Source organism: Macroventuria anomochaeta (assembly GCF_010093625.1).
Source record: "Macroventuria anomochaeta strain CBS 525.71 unplaced genomic scaffold BU25scaffold_3, whole genome shotgun sequence".
Lineage (NCBI taxonomy): Eukaryota > Fungi > Ascomycota > Dothideomycetes > Pleosporales > Didymellaceae > Macroventuria > Macroventuria anomochaeta.
Window position 1 is genome coordinate 891319 of NW_022985364.1, and position 14789 is coordinate 906107.

At 54.7% G+C, this 14789-nt stretch overlaps 5 protein-coding genes across 5 annotated transcripts; 2 read left to right on the top strand and 3 right to left on the bottom strand.

Moving 5' to 3' along the window:
- Window positions 1-22: 22 nt before the first annotated feature.
- BU25DRAFT_406729 (uncharacterized protein) lies at window positions 23-1994 on the top strand (the record flags this gene model as incomplete). The annotated part of the gene is made up of 2 exons (XM_033705357.1): window positions 23-1112; window positions 1168-1994. Exons 1-2 carry the CDS (start codon window positions 162-164, stop codon window positions 1990-1992), a joined length of 1776 nt encoding a protein of 591 aa, XP_033566387.1. The 5' UTR covers window positions 23-161.
- Window positions 1995-2140: 146 nt separating this feature from the next.
- BU25DRAFT_383928 (tRNA guanosine-2'-O-methyltransferase) lies at window positions 2141-3917 on the bottom strand (the record flags this gene model as incomplete). Its single annotated transcript, XM_033704304.1, has 2 exons — window positions 3728-3917; window positions 2141-3610 (listed from the first exon to the last, which is right to left on the bottom strand). Exons 1-2 carry the CDS (start codon window positions 3842-3844, stop codon window positions 2141-2143), a joined length of 1587 nt encoding a protein of 528 aa, XP_033566388.1. The 5' UTR covers window positions 3845-3917.
- Window positions 3918-4258: 341 nt separating this feature from the next.
- BU25DRAFT_454556 (DHS-like NAD/FAD-binding domain-containing protein) lies at window positions 4259-8646 on the bottom strand (the record flags this gene model as incomplete). Its single annotated transcript, XM_033709877.1, has 6 exons — window positions 4259-4459; window positions 4553-4563; window positions 4615-4661; window positions 4783-4897; window positions 4960-5005; window positions 6685-8646. The coding sequence occupies 6 exons, from the start codon at window positions 8644-8646 to the stop codon at window positions 4259-4261; spliced, it is 2382 nt and encodes a 793-aa protein (XP_033566389.1).
- Window positions 8647-9733: 1087 nt separating this feature from the next.
- Window positions 9734-12925, top strand: BU25DRAFT_383934 (uncharacterized protein; the record flags this gene model as incomplete). The annotated part of the gene is made up of 4 exons (XM_033704305.1): window positions 9734-10035; window positions 10089-10440; window positions 10489-10735; window positions 10785-12925. Exons 1-4 carry the CDS (start codon window positions 9896-9898, stop codon window positions 12923-12925), a joined length of 2880 nt encoding a protein of 959 aa, XP_033566390.1. The 5' UTR covers window positions 9734-9895.
- A 216-nt stretch (window positions 12926-13141) lies between these two features.
- On the bottom strand, window positions 13142-14578 carry BU25DRAFT_330892 (GTP-binding protein-like protein YchF; the record flags this gene model as incomplete). The annotated part of the gene is made up of 3 exons (XM_033702377.1): window positions 13142-13690; window positions 13887-14444; window positions 14504-14578. The coding sequence occupies 3 exons, from the start codon at window positions 14576-14578 to the stop codon at window positions 13142-13144; spliced, it is 1182 nt and encodes a 393-aa protein (XP_033566391.1).
- Between the last annotated feature and the right edge of the window lie 211 nt (window positions 14579-14789).

Here is a 14789-nt window from a genome sequence, read left to right on the forward strand (position 1 = left end):
ATTCGTCCCGTTGGGTGAAGCTCTCAGAAGTCGGTCCTGGGGCTATGTGCATATTGAGGCGTTGCACAAAGCCATCTAGCGGGTAGTTGAATTCACATTCACACAGCAAGTCTTGCGCCCAGCTCTGAGCAAGCCTGTGGAGAGCAGGCGCAGGTCATTCCATGTCTCTCCTCCGACCCTCTTGCGCCATCGCGCGACGAGTGTGTACCTCACGGGCACCGACTGAGGCCGCAACGAGATCGCCCATCCTCTCGCTACTCTGGAGACACGCCGCATCACGGCCACAATGCCGCTCCTTCTGGCACACCCCGCGCGTCTCAGCGAGGATCATCGACACGCCCCAGAACCCGAGCAGGCCACAGCAGCAGAAGCACCCCGCGCGCACAGTGCGGATAGGGCCACTGCCAGGCGGTCGAGTCAGTGACGATGTGATACGGCGCATATTCGGGCGAAGACTATCACCAGCAGAAGGCAACAACGTACTGCGCATCCTGCACCACCGCCGCACCGCCGGCTCGCTGGCCGACTACGGCGTCGACAACCTGGGCAACCAGTACACGCACGTCGACCGCGCGCTAGCCCTCAAAGGCCTCAGCTGGCTGCGCGAGAAGTATCCCGTCGACGAGGCCGTCGCAGCAGAGCAATGGGCCGAGAAGGAGGCGAACCGCATCTCCTACGAGCTCTGGCTCGCCGACCCGGAAACCGAGTCCAAGTACAAGGACCCCGCGCGCGCCTTCCGCGAGCAGATGCAGAAGGAGGAGGAAGAGCGGCAGCAGCAGGCCCTCGACGACCAGAAGATCGGCATCCTGCATGTCGGCAAGAGTCAGTTTGAGCGCAACATCGAGGAGAAGCGGCAGGCGCGCTTGGCCGCGGTCACGAGGAAGGCCGAGCTCAAGGAGCAGAGGGAGAAGGAGATGGAGGCCCAGCTCGCGACGGGAGAGTGGGTCAAGACGCCGAGTGGAAAGCAGCTCATGAAGCCGCATCAGACGACGTATATCGATGTGTTTGGTAACGAGCAGATCAGCCGCAGGAGTGAGGAGAGGGCCAAGTACGAACAGCAGGCTGTGACAGGTTTCAAGGACGAGACGGAGATGCTCTCCAAGACGACCCTCGTAAAGCCGTCCACCCACCTCCCCTTCTCCTTTCGGACGTGCTAACACCACGCAGGCCCAACGCCTCTACCCAATGACCGCCTTCGTCATCCTCGTCTCGCTCCTCTCCTGGGGCTTCGCACACTACTACAGCCCTCCATCCCCCGAGTACCGCATCTTCCCCGACCTGTCCCCTACGACCGCCACCATGGCCGCCTTGCTCGGCGCCAACATGCTCGTCGCCGTCGCCTGGCGCATCATGCCCCTCTGGCCGTTCATGACGCGCTACTTCATGCACGTGCCTGGCTACCCGCGCGCCGTGCAATCCGTGCTCAACGTCTTCAGCCATGTGCAGTACGAGCACCTCCTCGCCAACATGATGATGTTGTGTCTCGTTGGTCCCGTGTGCCATGATCTCGTCGGCAGGGGGCTGTTCGTGGGGACGTATATTTCTGCCGGCGCAGTCGGGACGCTCGCGTCTTTGTACTGGGCCAACCTCGGCCGTGGCAGTATTACCGCGCATTCCGTTGGTGCTTCGGCGGCCATCTGGGGTATTGCCGCGCTGTACTGCCTTCTCACTGATGCGGAGACGGTCAAGATTCCCCTCTTGAAGGATGCGGAAGTCAGCTTCTGGCCGAAAATGCTCTTCGCTGCTTTCGTTGTGCTGGAGATCCACAATGCTCTCAGGGGCAAGAAGGCCACCATGGACCACGCCAGTCACTTTGGTGGCATGTTGGTTGGTATGGGGACGGCGGGGTATTTGAGGTATACGGGGTTCAAGCAGAGTGTGCCGGGGTTGCAGAGCCAGGCTAGCATCGATGCGAAGAAGGTCGATGTGGGTGCGATTGTTAGCGAGGGTGCCGGGGAGATCAAGGATGGGGTGAAGAAGATCGTTAAGTAGGCAGAGAAGCGGGGGGCGGGGGGAGGGGTGTTGTAGGATTATATGTATATACGACAGCAGACAAGCTGTACTTTGCTGTGCTACTCTCCTACTTGACGAAGCGAGCACAATCCCCAAGATCCGAAATTGGATGTCATCTTCTTCTCCTTCATGTCCTTGCCTCGGCGTTAAACCGCTCATTAAGCTCCTCAGCCTTGACAGCAGCAGCTTCCGCATCCTTCGTTCTCGCTTCCACCTCCTTCTTCGCAAGCTCAGCCTTCTCCGCGGCGGACACTTTGGCCTCTTGGATCTGGTCTGCTTCCGCTCTCGCCTCCTCCTGCTTCACCCCGGCTCCCACCTTCATTCTTATAAACTCCTTCTTCATGTCCTCAAACTCGCGGAACCCCTGAAAATACTTCCGCCTGAAATCATTCAGATCGCTCGCCCGTGTGCCTGTTTCGTACGCTCTCTTCGCCATCTCTTCCAACGCCCCTTCCGGGATCTCACTCGCCCTTTTCCGCCGGTATGTGAGCAGTCTTCGCGACCACTTGTTAAACGCCTGCACACAGACGGATGTCAGCTCGAGACAAGGGTGTTGAGGAATGATGAGTTCAACGTCCTCGTCGTTCGCGGTCGGCATCCACATGGACAGTCGACCGTTGGGGACAAGCGTTGAGACGGCGAAGGTGAGGATGTCGTCGAGCAGAGCGGTGAAAGAGTACGGCCGCTTCGGTGGGATGTAGCCCTCGGTACGATACTGAGCGGCGTGCGTTGCGCGCTCGGTGGGGAGGAGCGTCTCGCGGCTGCCGAGGACTTTGAGACCTTCACGGATGCCGTAGGGCGGGTCGCATACTATGCCGTCCAGATACGCAAAGTCCGTTTCTGTCGTCACTCCGTGGCTGCTAGGGAGACGCAGCGGCGTATTCGTCAAATCGCTCACGAACCCCCCCAAGTAATTCCCCTCAAGCCCATACTGCTGGAAATTCATCTCAACATTCTTCTTCCCCGTCTGCCCCCTCCTCGCGCTCCCGCCCAGCCCCCTAATACTCCTCCCATCGATATCGCTCCCCGTGACCACGGCACCATAATGCGCACACGCCAACGGGAAACCGCCGGTGCCCATGAACGGATCATAAAAGATCTTGCCCGGCGCAGCTTGTGCGATGTTAGCAGTCAGCAGCGCGAGCTCGGCGTCCATGGATGTCGTGCTGATGTAGTGCCGTTTCTTGAGGTCGTACGTGTTCTTCGCATCTCTCCCGGAATCAGCAATCCAGCGGCCAAGGTAGAGATACTTGGGCTCCTTAGCATCGAGATCGTATTCCTCGAAGATCCGAAAACTCGCTTCGGGGTTCTTGATTTGTACTTTCCCTTTGAAACCGAGGAATTGGAAGGACTCGATAATAGCCCGTGTTTGCTCGGCGGGCGCTTGCACGCCGCGGTAGCGCTCGATGCGGAAGCTGAATGTGCTGGTTTGGTAGGTTGGCCATTTGGTGGATGAAGTTTCTGTGACGTTGGAGCGGAATTCGTCGTAAGTTGATCCTTGGCCCCAGAGTTCGTAAATGCCTTGAATGAGCATGGCCCGAGAAGCGACTTGCTTTGCGGCGGCATCGGAGGGGAGATGCACGATGCAGTATGGTGACTGGTTGTGTCAGACGAAAGCTGGAAAGGACAATGCGTGGTTTCGATGGTGGGAAAGGAGCATGGTTGGAGCAAAGAGAACTGACAATAGACTTTTGGAAGACAGATTTGTACCTACGTCGTCATCATACTTGACAATCTCGAGCTCAACGCCTGCGAGCTCTGCCAGAGCGTGAAGTTCCGCCTTGCGAAAGGTCTCATGAATTTGCGCTAAGCGCACGAGATATTCAGGCATATCGATGGCGAGCTTGACAAAGTAAAGTTACTGAAGGAGTGTCTGATTGGAGAGTTGCGTTGATAGTCCGTTCAGTCTGGTATTGGCATGGTCTGATAGCGGCACCCTGCCGCGTAGTCAAGCACTATTCGTGGAGGAGTCACGGTTGGGCAGGATGAAAATGGTGGGTCGCTAGTGAGGCTTTGTGATTGGCTCGCTAGTGCGCCGAAGGGTGCTTTTCTCGACCTCACTCACTTCCACCATCTTGCACCGAAACCAAGCAAAGTCTCCAATTGACCTCTATCGATTTTTGCCCTATCCCTCGTCTATAAGTCTCTCTAAGACATTGGATTCGGGTTCGTGGACGTATTGGTCCTCTCGATGTGCTCCAATGTGTTACTCCACGGTTTACTCATCCACCTCTTCTCCCAGTGTTCAGATCTTCCAGTCGCTTTCCGATACCTTGACGCTGACCTTGTGGATCCGGACGACGTTCTTCCCTTGACTGTTCTGTATTCTGTCCGCTTGGCCTCGCTTGTTGAAATCATCTCCCATCTCCTTGTCATCATCATTGATCTCGTCAGGGTCGACGTCTCCGAGCCAGAAGAGGGTCTGCGGCTGAGGATCGGATCCAGGCTGGCGATTGTATCAGGAAAGATGGATTTGCATGGCATGCCTGTCACCAAGAACGGCTTTGTGCTGGATCAAAGAAGTGAGCGATAGTCGCACCCATGGTGATCCTGTAGCCTTGATCAGTTGAGGTGTTCGGAGTGTAGGATGTATCAACGTACCAAGGATTGCGTTGAATTCATCATCGCCTGACCAGAGAATGATACGGCTTGACCAGAATGTCAGCTGTTGGGCGCCAGCGCCTCGAACAATTCGGGCAGTTAGCGGTAAGGTCTTCACAGTCTGAACATGGTTGACAAGATAGTACTGAAGTGCTGAGGACCCAGTACCCCCAGTTGATATCGGAAGCGCGGTGGAGTTGCGGCAGCTCGTTTTCTGCGGGAATTCGGGCCCAATGACTCGCTGCTGCTACAGCGGGTTTCTTGAGATATTGGGCGAAGATAGCTTTTTGGCGATGTCAGCTGGGTTCAGCTTTCCCTAGTGCTGTGCGGAGTGAGGCGACATACCTCCACCTTTCTTGTTGAAGCGAAATTGGTAGTGTCCGCCTGTTTGCTGCGAGGATGTCAGCAAACGTGGAAGTTCCAGGATTGGCACGATCACTTACTGTATACTTCTGACTAGCAACTGTATACTTTTGTTCTGAGATTGGAGCGTCGAACACGAACATGTAGTTGCTAAGATTGTGTCGGAGTTCAGTGAACTGTACGCAAAGGGAAGTAGTCGATGGTTGTACTGAGGTTGTATTGGGTGAAGCTACGAACAATATGTATAGGTGAGTAGCTATAAACAACGCTAGTGTAATGTGGCAGTCACTCTTATGGCAGGTGAAGTTCAACAGGCAGGAGCACCCTAACCGTGACAGATTGTCTTCGACTGAGTCCAGCTCCTTGTTGTGTTCCACGGAAAAGCACACATTGGGGCCAGCCGGTGCTGGCGGTGGATGCAGGTGCATCTCTGAAAGGTTCCCTCAATCTTGTTCTTGTTAAAAAAATGCTGACAGGTTTATGAAAATTGCAGTGGATAGCATTCGAGTATTCGCTGTCAGTCCAGCCCCAGGTTGCGAGCTCATCCGCAGACATTTCAGTAAATATCTCCGGTTGGCTTAAAAAGGAAAACTCGAAACAGTGCGAACCCGATTATCGAGTAGTGCCTCGCACGCGGGGCTCCCTGACTGCTTGCTCAACAATGTCTGGAGGGGGAACTTACTGACTAGATCGCCTTGCCATATGCTCTCCGCTGATGGCGGCGTCCAATTGTTGCGTAAGCCCTTGCCAGCCAACCTGTCGGTTGACTCCATGAAACCCTGATAGAATTCACCCTTTTTGATGTATCTGGTCCAGACACTATCAGGCGCGATGTCATTGGAGTTGAAGACGAGGGCTCTCGTGGCGAGGTGCTATTTATTCGGCTTGAGAACATTAAGATCCTGGACGAGTGAAGTGCAGTTCTTGGGGTTGGCGTGTAGTGGAAGGAGGACGTCAAGATCAGCGGATGAGGAAGTGTTATTGAAGCCTGAGGGCTGATGGTAGAAGGTGCGGTCAACGACAAGAGCCGCGGCCACAAGGAAAGCAAGTGCAAGTAGCATATCGGAAGTCGCTCGCAAGACCTTAAACCAGCTAATAAGAAGACATCGCAGTTCAACGTGATATATATTCATAACGGTGTAGCGAGACAGTAATTTCCATGCCTGTACACCTTATGTTGGCGAAAAGTTTGTATTCGAATCAGCGTGACTCGGGAGTTCCAGCCATGAACAGTGGTATACTCCCACATTATGTCTGTGTTAATGACAGAGCAAAGCGTCAACTTTACTCCGTGCAACCGTGCACGAACGCACTGCCATCACTGGAAGAGCCACTGTGAGATAGTAAGATTGGAAACAATGAGTATCATTTGCCATGCAAAGAGGCCTAAGCCACCATGGCTGCAGGAAGACTATCCTGTGTCTACATACACCAACAACTATCTTCCAAAAAGCCCTGCTCTAATCTGACCAGGGCACATACCTGGGTATCATGCACCTATAAGAAGCTGAAAGATCAATGCCTCATGATAATCCCCTACTCATACACTCGACTACCCATGCCATCGATAAGAAGAGCGCCTCGTATGCAACCGTCTCCTACATCCAGAGACTCGCTAAGAAAAACGCCGAATCCAGAAACGCCGTGAAATGCAGTGGTTCAACAGAGCAGGTTGCCCATACTATTTGGCACCGAGTCTGGCCTTACGATCTCGTCCCTCTGCGAGCTAGACGAACTAGGACGAGAGTTAGTGTAAGAAGAGACAGGAAATGAGCGAGCAAGCTCTTCGTGAATCTGCTCACTAGGCGTGCGGTCTTTCACGGGCGTGAACATCTCCACTTCCGGACGCACTGGTGAGTGATTGTTGCGACGGTCCGCTTCCGACAATGGCTGCATCACCAGCTCTTGCTTAAACCTGGTGACTCGAGAGCCTCTCGGTGTCGAAGGAGTCTCGCGTTTCGTTACTGTGATGGTGTCGCTGGCCTTCTTGACTGGAGCTGGCCGTGCCTTAAACCTTGTAGAAGGAGCAAACTGAATTGGCGCGTCTTGCAGCTTCTTCGCTGATTTGCCCGCAGGTTTTGTAATTGCTTTTGTGGCTTTGAACACGTTGTTGATTGCGGGCGTCTCCTTCTTCGTATCCTTCTTGGCCTTGCTCTTCACAGCTGTGGCCTTCTTCACCTGTGCCTGCGTCTTCTTCGCGGCTCCTTTCGTTGCCATGTTGCCGAGGAGATCCATCTGTGCACCCGATTTCCGCTTCGTACGCTTCTTTGATGGCGTGCCTGGCTCCTGCTTGACAGCGTTCTTGGGTAACATGCGAGGACTTTGACCAGGTGTTAGCTGGCCTGCATTTCGGAAAACACCAGGCTTCTTGGGGGTGCCAACGACCACCTCGATTCTGTTAGACTCCTTTGCCTTAGACAGCTCCTCGTCAGTGATCTCCTTGAACTCCATGGGGTCGTCCCATTTTCGCATAGCCGCGTGTCGAGCGACCTCATCACAAGGACCCGTGACTACCAAATCCCATGCGTTCTTCAGATCGACGCCCAGAGGTTCGGGATCGTTGTTGATCCATATGGCAACGCCATCTTTCCTGTCGCGCACGGTGTTGCACATCTCGCGGGCGATGCGGCGGATTCCGGGGACCTTTAGTGTGGTACCAGCCACAATGACCGCATCCGGTCGCATACGAAGGTCGGTAGCGGCACAGGAGCCAATTGCTTCATCGTCGGGGTTCTGCTCGTTATAAAGGACCATGCGAGGACGCAGACATCCAATTCCGTGGGTTCGCTTGTCTGCAGCTTGACGAACCATGTCCGTCTCTACACAGCTTGGACACGGCGGCGCGGTGGGCCCGTCGAATAGCGCAGCATCAAAAGGGTATAGCTTGTGGCATTTTGAGCACACCATGTGATCAAGGCCTCCGTGCACCTGGACAGTCTTGGGCCAAGGTGCTCTCTTTGGCAAAGGCGCCTCAGTTCTGAGAGGAGGCAACGAAGTATCGATGCCGTCGACATTCTGGGTGTAAAGTCGCATCAGGCGACCCTCTTGCGCCAGTGTCGCGATCAAATGGTGAAATGGCGTGGGTTGTGCGCTCTTGGTCTCTGTCGACAGACTGCGCACCATGGCGTGAAATGTAGCAGTGGAATCGTTGTCCTGGTAAACAGACGCGTCAAAAAGGTCCTTGCCGGATGACTTGAGTCCATGCTCCTTCTTGAGTGAGTTGAACAAGCCAGTCGCAGATCGGAAGTCAGGAATGCCTGCAGATACCGAAATACCGGCGCCAGCGATGACTACGATCTTGCGCTTCTTGTGCAGTACGTTCAGCAGGCGCTGCAACTGCGGCCTGTCCTCGTTGGTGATGTCTTGCGTCAGGTCTAGGTATTCTGTTGTGCGCCCATTGGCATCTGTTGTGGGCGTGAGCTTCCTCCTCTTGGCCGGGCGCGGGTCCTCATCGTTGCTTGGGGGCGGGGAAGGCATGTCTTCAGGTGCGGGGGTCGTCTTGGCCGAAGAACGTCGCGAGGAAGAAGGTGAGGGCAACGATCGTGCGTGGAATTCGGGGGGTGGTGAAGGGGACCGTGTGAGTTCTGTAAGGTCAGACTCGCAGTCGGACGGCGGATCAGTCAGCGGCGAGCTTGGCCCGCCGTTGAAGTTGAACATGGAAGGCGCCATTGTGAAGGGGAAGGCGTTGTGTTTATTTAGGGCAGGCGTGAAGGTGGTGAACGCGTTTGAAAGCGACGGTTGGAGTGACGTGCAGAGAGAGCTGTGATGAACAACGTGGTGCGCCTCAGCTCAGGGATATCGCGGCAAACGCTGCAGATCTATGCGACACACACGACAACAGCAGCGACAGAGTTGCGCATGTAACAACAACAGCTCTACAATAAGTCGAAACCCCGAGGGAATCGTGGTGCTGCGGGTGGATGTGTGGAAGCGCTCAAAGCGAGGTAGATCGCTGCCGTCACCGCTGAGCGTGGGGGGAGGTGCCGGTCGTGCAGGGCTGCAAAGTCGGAGAGCGACACTAAATCATAGTGATTGTTTCGGATAGCGCGAAAAATATAGGAGAGGTGCGCGCAGACGCGCTGTCGCAGTGGAGCCTGCGGTTGGCGAGGAAATGGGGGTGGTTGGAGGTCGTGTTGCGATGAACGAAGACAGGAACGCCGGGAGACTCTGAACATGCCAAGTCCTCGAACAGCACTTGAGCACGATCCAAGAACCAAAACAAACTGATCAAGACGGGTACGCTAGTCGGACGGCCGATTGCAGCTTGCAGAGAGTCACGGCCGAGAGCAGAGGAGTTCACGGTGCGAGTTCGAGTTCGAGTTCGAGTTCGAGCATGTCCACAAGCATATTTCATCTCGAACTGCGATTTCTCACTTGAGACTCCATTCCGCTGCGCATTCAAGAGCCATTGAAACGGCAGCTGACTTCGTCATTGCCCGCTTCAGCCAACAGCGCACGGTGGTGCCAGCTGGACCAATCTACAATTGCTATGATTCGTTATCACAGCGGAGTGGAGCTGCTCCTCGTTTTTTTTGTGTCATCGCACACGTTCTCTGAGGCGAAGAACTGTGAGCGATGGTGTTGTGAAGCATGAGGCATGGCGTGTGGAGTTCGCAAGAGCTTCGTGATGCAAGTCACCGAGTCGACGAGGCTGCGACCCACTATCGCGTTTCGCTTACGGGCCCTAGCTTGGTCCCATCCATGTCGAGTTAAACTCCAGCTCCAGGACTCGGCCTTCACCCAATCGCAGCCTTGATACGATTCCTATGTTCTTTGCGTGATACCCGTCGATTTCTATCGTCACCAAGTTATTGCTTTGCTGATTTGGAGTCGAGGCATCGTTTGTCTTCTCCTCCACCCCTTCGCTTCTCGCAGCACATCGCAGCCGCCCGCTAGGTTGGCGCGCATTCCCGTGGAGATGGATCCCAACTACAGCATGGATGTAGATGATCTCTTCGGCGACTCGGAGCATGCTACCCTCCAGAACATTACCGCAGTGCCGCCCGTGAAGGGCCTTGCTAGGAGAGTCGATGAACTTGGTGCTAACGGGTGTTGCCAGTGAGTATACAAGACACAAGCTGTGAAGTGACCATGCTCATGACTGTTCACAGAAAGATTGCATGGTCCAAGAACGGCTGCGTGGCCTACATCACCCCAGATGGTGCTGCAGTACACCTCAAAGTCTTCTCTCGAGACATCGAAACTGGGAAATGGGATCTCGGGAAAGATGTAGCCTTGAAAGTCCCACATGGCCGTGAACACTTTTCGTTTATCCACCTGTCCTGGAGTCATCTAGGAAACGACCTTGTAGTCGTTGATGTTGCAGGTCGTGTGCTGAACTTCTCTTGCACCATGGCTCTAGACAGGATGCCATACGTCAAGACTGAGCTGGCACATCCAGAAGCTGAGGCAGACGGAGTAGTGGGCCTACATTGGCTGGCGATATACCCGTACGAGCAGAAGGTAGAACAACCTCCACACTGACTCTGATTCTTACTGACTCATATACAGAACCACATTGCATGGTCGGCCGAAAGAGAAGGGGAGAAGTGGAAATGGAACATCCGTTCTCACATGTTTCATGATGCACACCACCCCATTCCTAGCAAAGCCTCTCTCATCTATCTCAAGAGGCATGGCGAGCTTACTCTGCGATTTCAACAGAACGACAACACTTGGCAAGAATCATCCACTCAGCTGGGACCCATGATCTCCACGCAGGACTCTTTTACACACGCGGCTTTCGCATCTAACAACGGTACTTTTCTTCGTTTTAAACTTATCATGTAATTACTAACTTCGGACAGATGACAGCTTGTTGATGGCGGCATACAATGTAAAGCGACGACTGCATCTGTACCGCATCGAAACCGCCTGGCAGGTGCCGCAGGAGAAGCACAGCCAGAACGCTGGGCACTTCGACAAACCTGGCCTGCAAATTTCGTTGCTTGCTATCGAAGAAAACTGCGGGCCTGTCAATATGATCACGGACGGTCTCGACAATGGCGCTGAAGCGAGAGGCACAGCACCCGCGCAACTTACACATCTCAGCTTCCTGCCAGTCACGCCTGATCTGAGTGATGGTTTGCTACCCACGATCCAAGCCATCTACTGTAGACCGCCGACTCTAGTTTCTGTGGACCATCTGCAACCACAGGAGACTCCACACAGTGTGATTGTCAAGTGGGAGGTGAATCAGCTACAGCAGAACCGGCTACATTCAAGCCTTGACCAAGTCACCTCCAAGAAGAAAGCAATCGGCTCTGTCACAGCACGAACCATCTTCCAGCTCAAGCGAGCCACGGACTTTCCCACGCACGCAGTTGTACTGTCATGCATACCTGTCTGGTACCACATGCTTCTGGCCTTCCATTACAGCGACGGCACGATTGAGTTCCGAAAGCGGTCGACCATGGAGATTCTCGTCAACGATGGCAACACAGACACCGTAACATCCCTTTTACAGGCCGGCTATGCCTTTCCACACGGCGAACCATCCCTCCACATGGCCCTCTCACCAAACTACTGCATATCAGCTTGCATGCAGCAAGACTCCATCATCAAGCTCCGCTCCCTCGAATACCAACGCGGTACACTCTCCATCTCCGACGACGACCCGCGCAGCTCCGCCGCTCTCGCAGCCATCATGCTGCAATCCGCATCCTCAGCCAACCAATACTTCTCCAGCGACGACATCTTCAGCGTCATGGGTCCGCTCTCTGACAAGCGCAAGAGTGACTTCGCGACCCTCCTCTTCGAAGCCCTGCAAGTAAACATCGACTGCGGCATCGACGACATGAACAACAACTACCTGATGCTTCTCGGGCGTTCACCCGTCTTCGTCAAAACGCTCTCCGCAATCCACCTCCTGGGTCTCAAATCGCCCGTCGAGCGCGACCTGAGCAGCAAAATGGCCTGGATAATCCTCAACATCAAATACGTCACCCAGATCCTGACGAGCATAACGCGCATGCACGGACACATCGACAAGACCCTCCTGCGCCCGGAGGTAGTTCCGCAGTTCATAGGCATATGTCGGTGGATAATGCACTTCATTGCATACACCATGGACTCGCTCTTCACTTTGGGACGCTCCCTCCTCGACATCCCACCTTCCGACCTCACCGCGATCAAGCTCGCCCAAGTTTTCGCAGAACAAAACAATCCCGCGGTCCTGCTCCTGCTCTCCGCCTTCCCACGACACATGATGAAACTCTGGTCGCAGCCATTGGCCTGGGTAAAACGGTCGGCAGAGAACTTTACAAACCCCAGCGCCCCCGTCCAGTCCCCCGAAGTGCGCAAACTATACGCCCCGCTCGCCGCCGCCTTGTCCGAGATCCCGTTCGACTGGCGTTGGTTCGAGCGGCTGGTCTCCGAAACACACGAAGCCACGCGGGCGGCGTACAAGAAAGCCGGTTCCAGCGACGCTGCGAGGAATAGTATGGAGCGCGACTTGCTGATGGGGAAGTTGCCGGAGATATACCTCCCGCTCGCGAAGCGGCTGCTCACAGAGCAGCTGTGGAATGGCGAGATTCCCGGCGGCTGTCTGGCGGATAAGTTGGATGCGGGGCGACTGATGTTCTTCGACACCACCTGGCTCGGGTTCCAAGAGTCTCGTCGCGCAGAAGAATGGCACGACACGCACGTAGTTGACGTGTGCCAAAAGATGATCATAAGAGGGGCTGGCACGCAAGAACATCCTGTGACGAGCGCGACGCAGACGGGGTGGAGTCGGAGTGATAGCACGCTGAGTGCGAATGGTGGGGAGGAAGGGCGAAAGAGGAAGCAGCTTAGGAGGTGTGTGAGGTGTGGGAGTTATATGGAGGATGTCACGGTGAATCAGGTGGGGTATACGCCGCATCATTTGAGTTGGTTGATGGGGATTGCGAAGCATTGTGTTTGTGGGAATAGTTGGATGCTGGCGCCGGAGAGGAAGAGGGCGAGATAGATGGATAGATCTTCCCTGTATATCCCTGTATATCTAAATAGCTGTAGGCCAGAGCAAGGCTTCACAAGGCAGATGTTGTTTCAAAGTAGATGTAGGCATTTCTTCATTCATTCGGGTCGCAGATGCTCCGCTTTTCATGTGACGCATAACTAGGGGTATTGTCCATGTCCATACCCGAGACGCCTCCTCATCCAAAACACACAGCGCAAAGCCTCTCTACGACTTGGCAGCACCAGCCTTGAAGAGCACAATGTCGCCGTCTTCGACGACGTAGTCCTTGCCCTTGGTCATGATCTTGCCCTGAGCCTTGACACTAGCTTCGTCACCAAACTCCTTGAGGGTGGAGTAGTTGTAGACGATAGCCTGGATGAAGGTCTTTTCGAAGTCACCGTGGATCACACCAGCAGCCTTTGGTGCCTTGGTACCGTTGCGCAGTGTCCATTGCCTGACTTCGTCGGCACCGGTTGTGAAGAAGCTGCCAAGGTTGAGAGCCTTGCGCATGGTAACGACGACCTTGGGAAGTGCCGACTTGGTACCGAGGTTCTTGCATTCCTCAGCGGCCTCCTCATCGGACATGGCAGCCAGACGCTCCTCGAACTGCACAGAGATGGGAATGACTGGGTCGCCAGTAGCGTTTGTCTTGACCCACTCGGCAATCTTGGGGAGGTGCTTGTTCTTCTGGCGGATGTAGTCCTTCTCGCTCAAGTTGACGAGGTAGACAACAGGCTTGGCCGAAAGGAGGAAGAGAGGGTTGATAACCTCGACCTAATGTCATGGTCAGCGAACGCCCAACAAGATGCTTTCCATGTACAGAGAAGTGGACGTATGTCGATCAGATAAGGACTTCTTTTCAGAACGTTCCGGCGTTACGGGAACATCAAAGAGCTGGGATTATAGAGCAATCGCTCTTTGTCATCTTGTGACGGGGAGGGAAAACGGCGGTGGAGTGGAATGTACGTACCTCCTTTGGGCCCCAATCGCCCTTGCGGACATCCTTGCCATCCTTCAGCATGGCGAGGATCTTCTCGACGGTAGCCTGCTCCTCCTTGAGCTTCTTCATCTCCAGGGACTGGCCACCACGTCTTGTCTGCTTGACGAGGTTCTCGAGGGCCTTCTCTACGAACTCGATGTCCTTGAGACGGAGCTCCTCGCTGATGATGTCCAAGTCACGGATTGGGTCGACATCACCCTCAACGTGAATAATCTCGGCATCGTCGAAGCAGCGGACGACCTGGAAAATAGCATCGACAGCGCGAATGTGCGACAGGAAGGCATTACCAAGACCCGCACCCGTCGAGGCACCGCGAGTCAGACCGGCGATATCGTAGACGGTCAAGTCAGCGGGCACCCTGGACTTGGGGTTATACATCTTGCATAGGTCATCGAAGCGGTCGTCGGGGACGATAACGCGAGCCTCCTCAGGGTCGATGGTGGCATAGGGGAAGTTGGCAGGGTTACCAAGCGAGCACTTGGTAATGGCCTGGAAGAGAGTGGATTTACCAACGTTGGCAAGGCCGACCTGGCGTTTACTGTTAACATGTGAGATGACGTTGACAGCGGGACAGGGCTCTCACTCACGATACCGCTCTTTAGACTGTTGCCAGGCCTGCCGAGCAGGAGCTTCTCCTCCTTGACGGCTTTCTTGGGAGGCATCTTCTTTTTCTTGGGTGCACTCGCGTAGGTGCGGGTGCAAGCAGAGAGGATGAAAAATTTGTGTGGTGAGGGAGCAGAGAGGAATGGGGAGGAAAATTGGCGGGCAGTACTTGCGGCCGGCCGGTAAACAGTGGGTATCAAAGAAGAGAAAAGAAAGGGAAGAGAAGTGGTGGGGGGTATGGTGTATGTAATGAGGGGCGGAGAGAGCTTT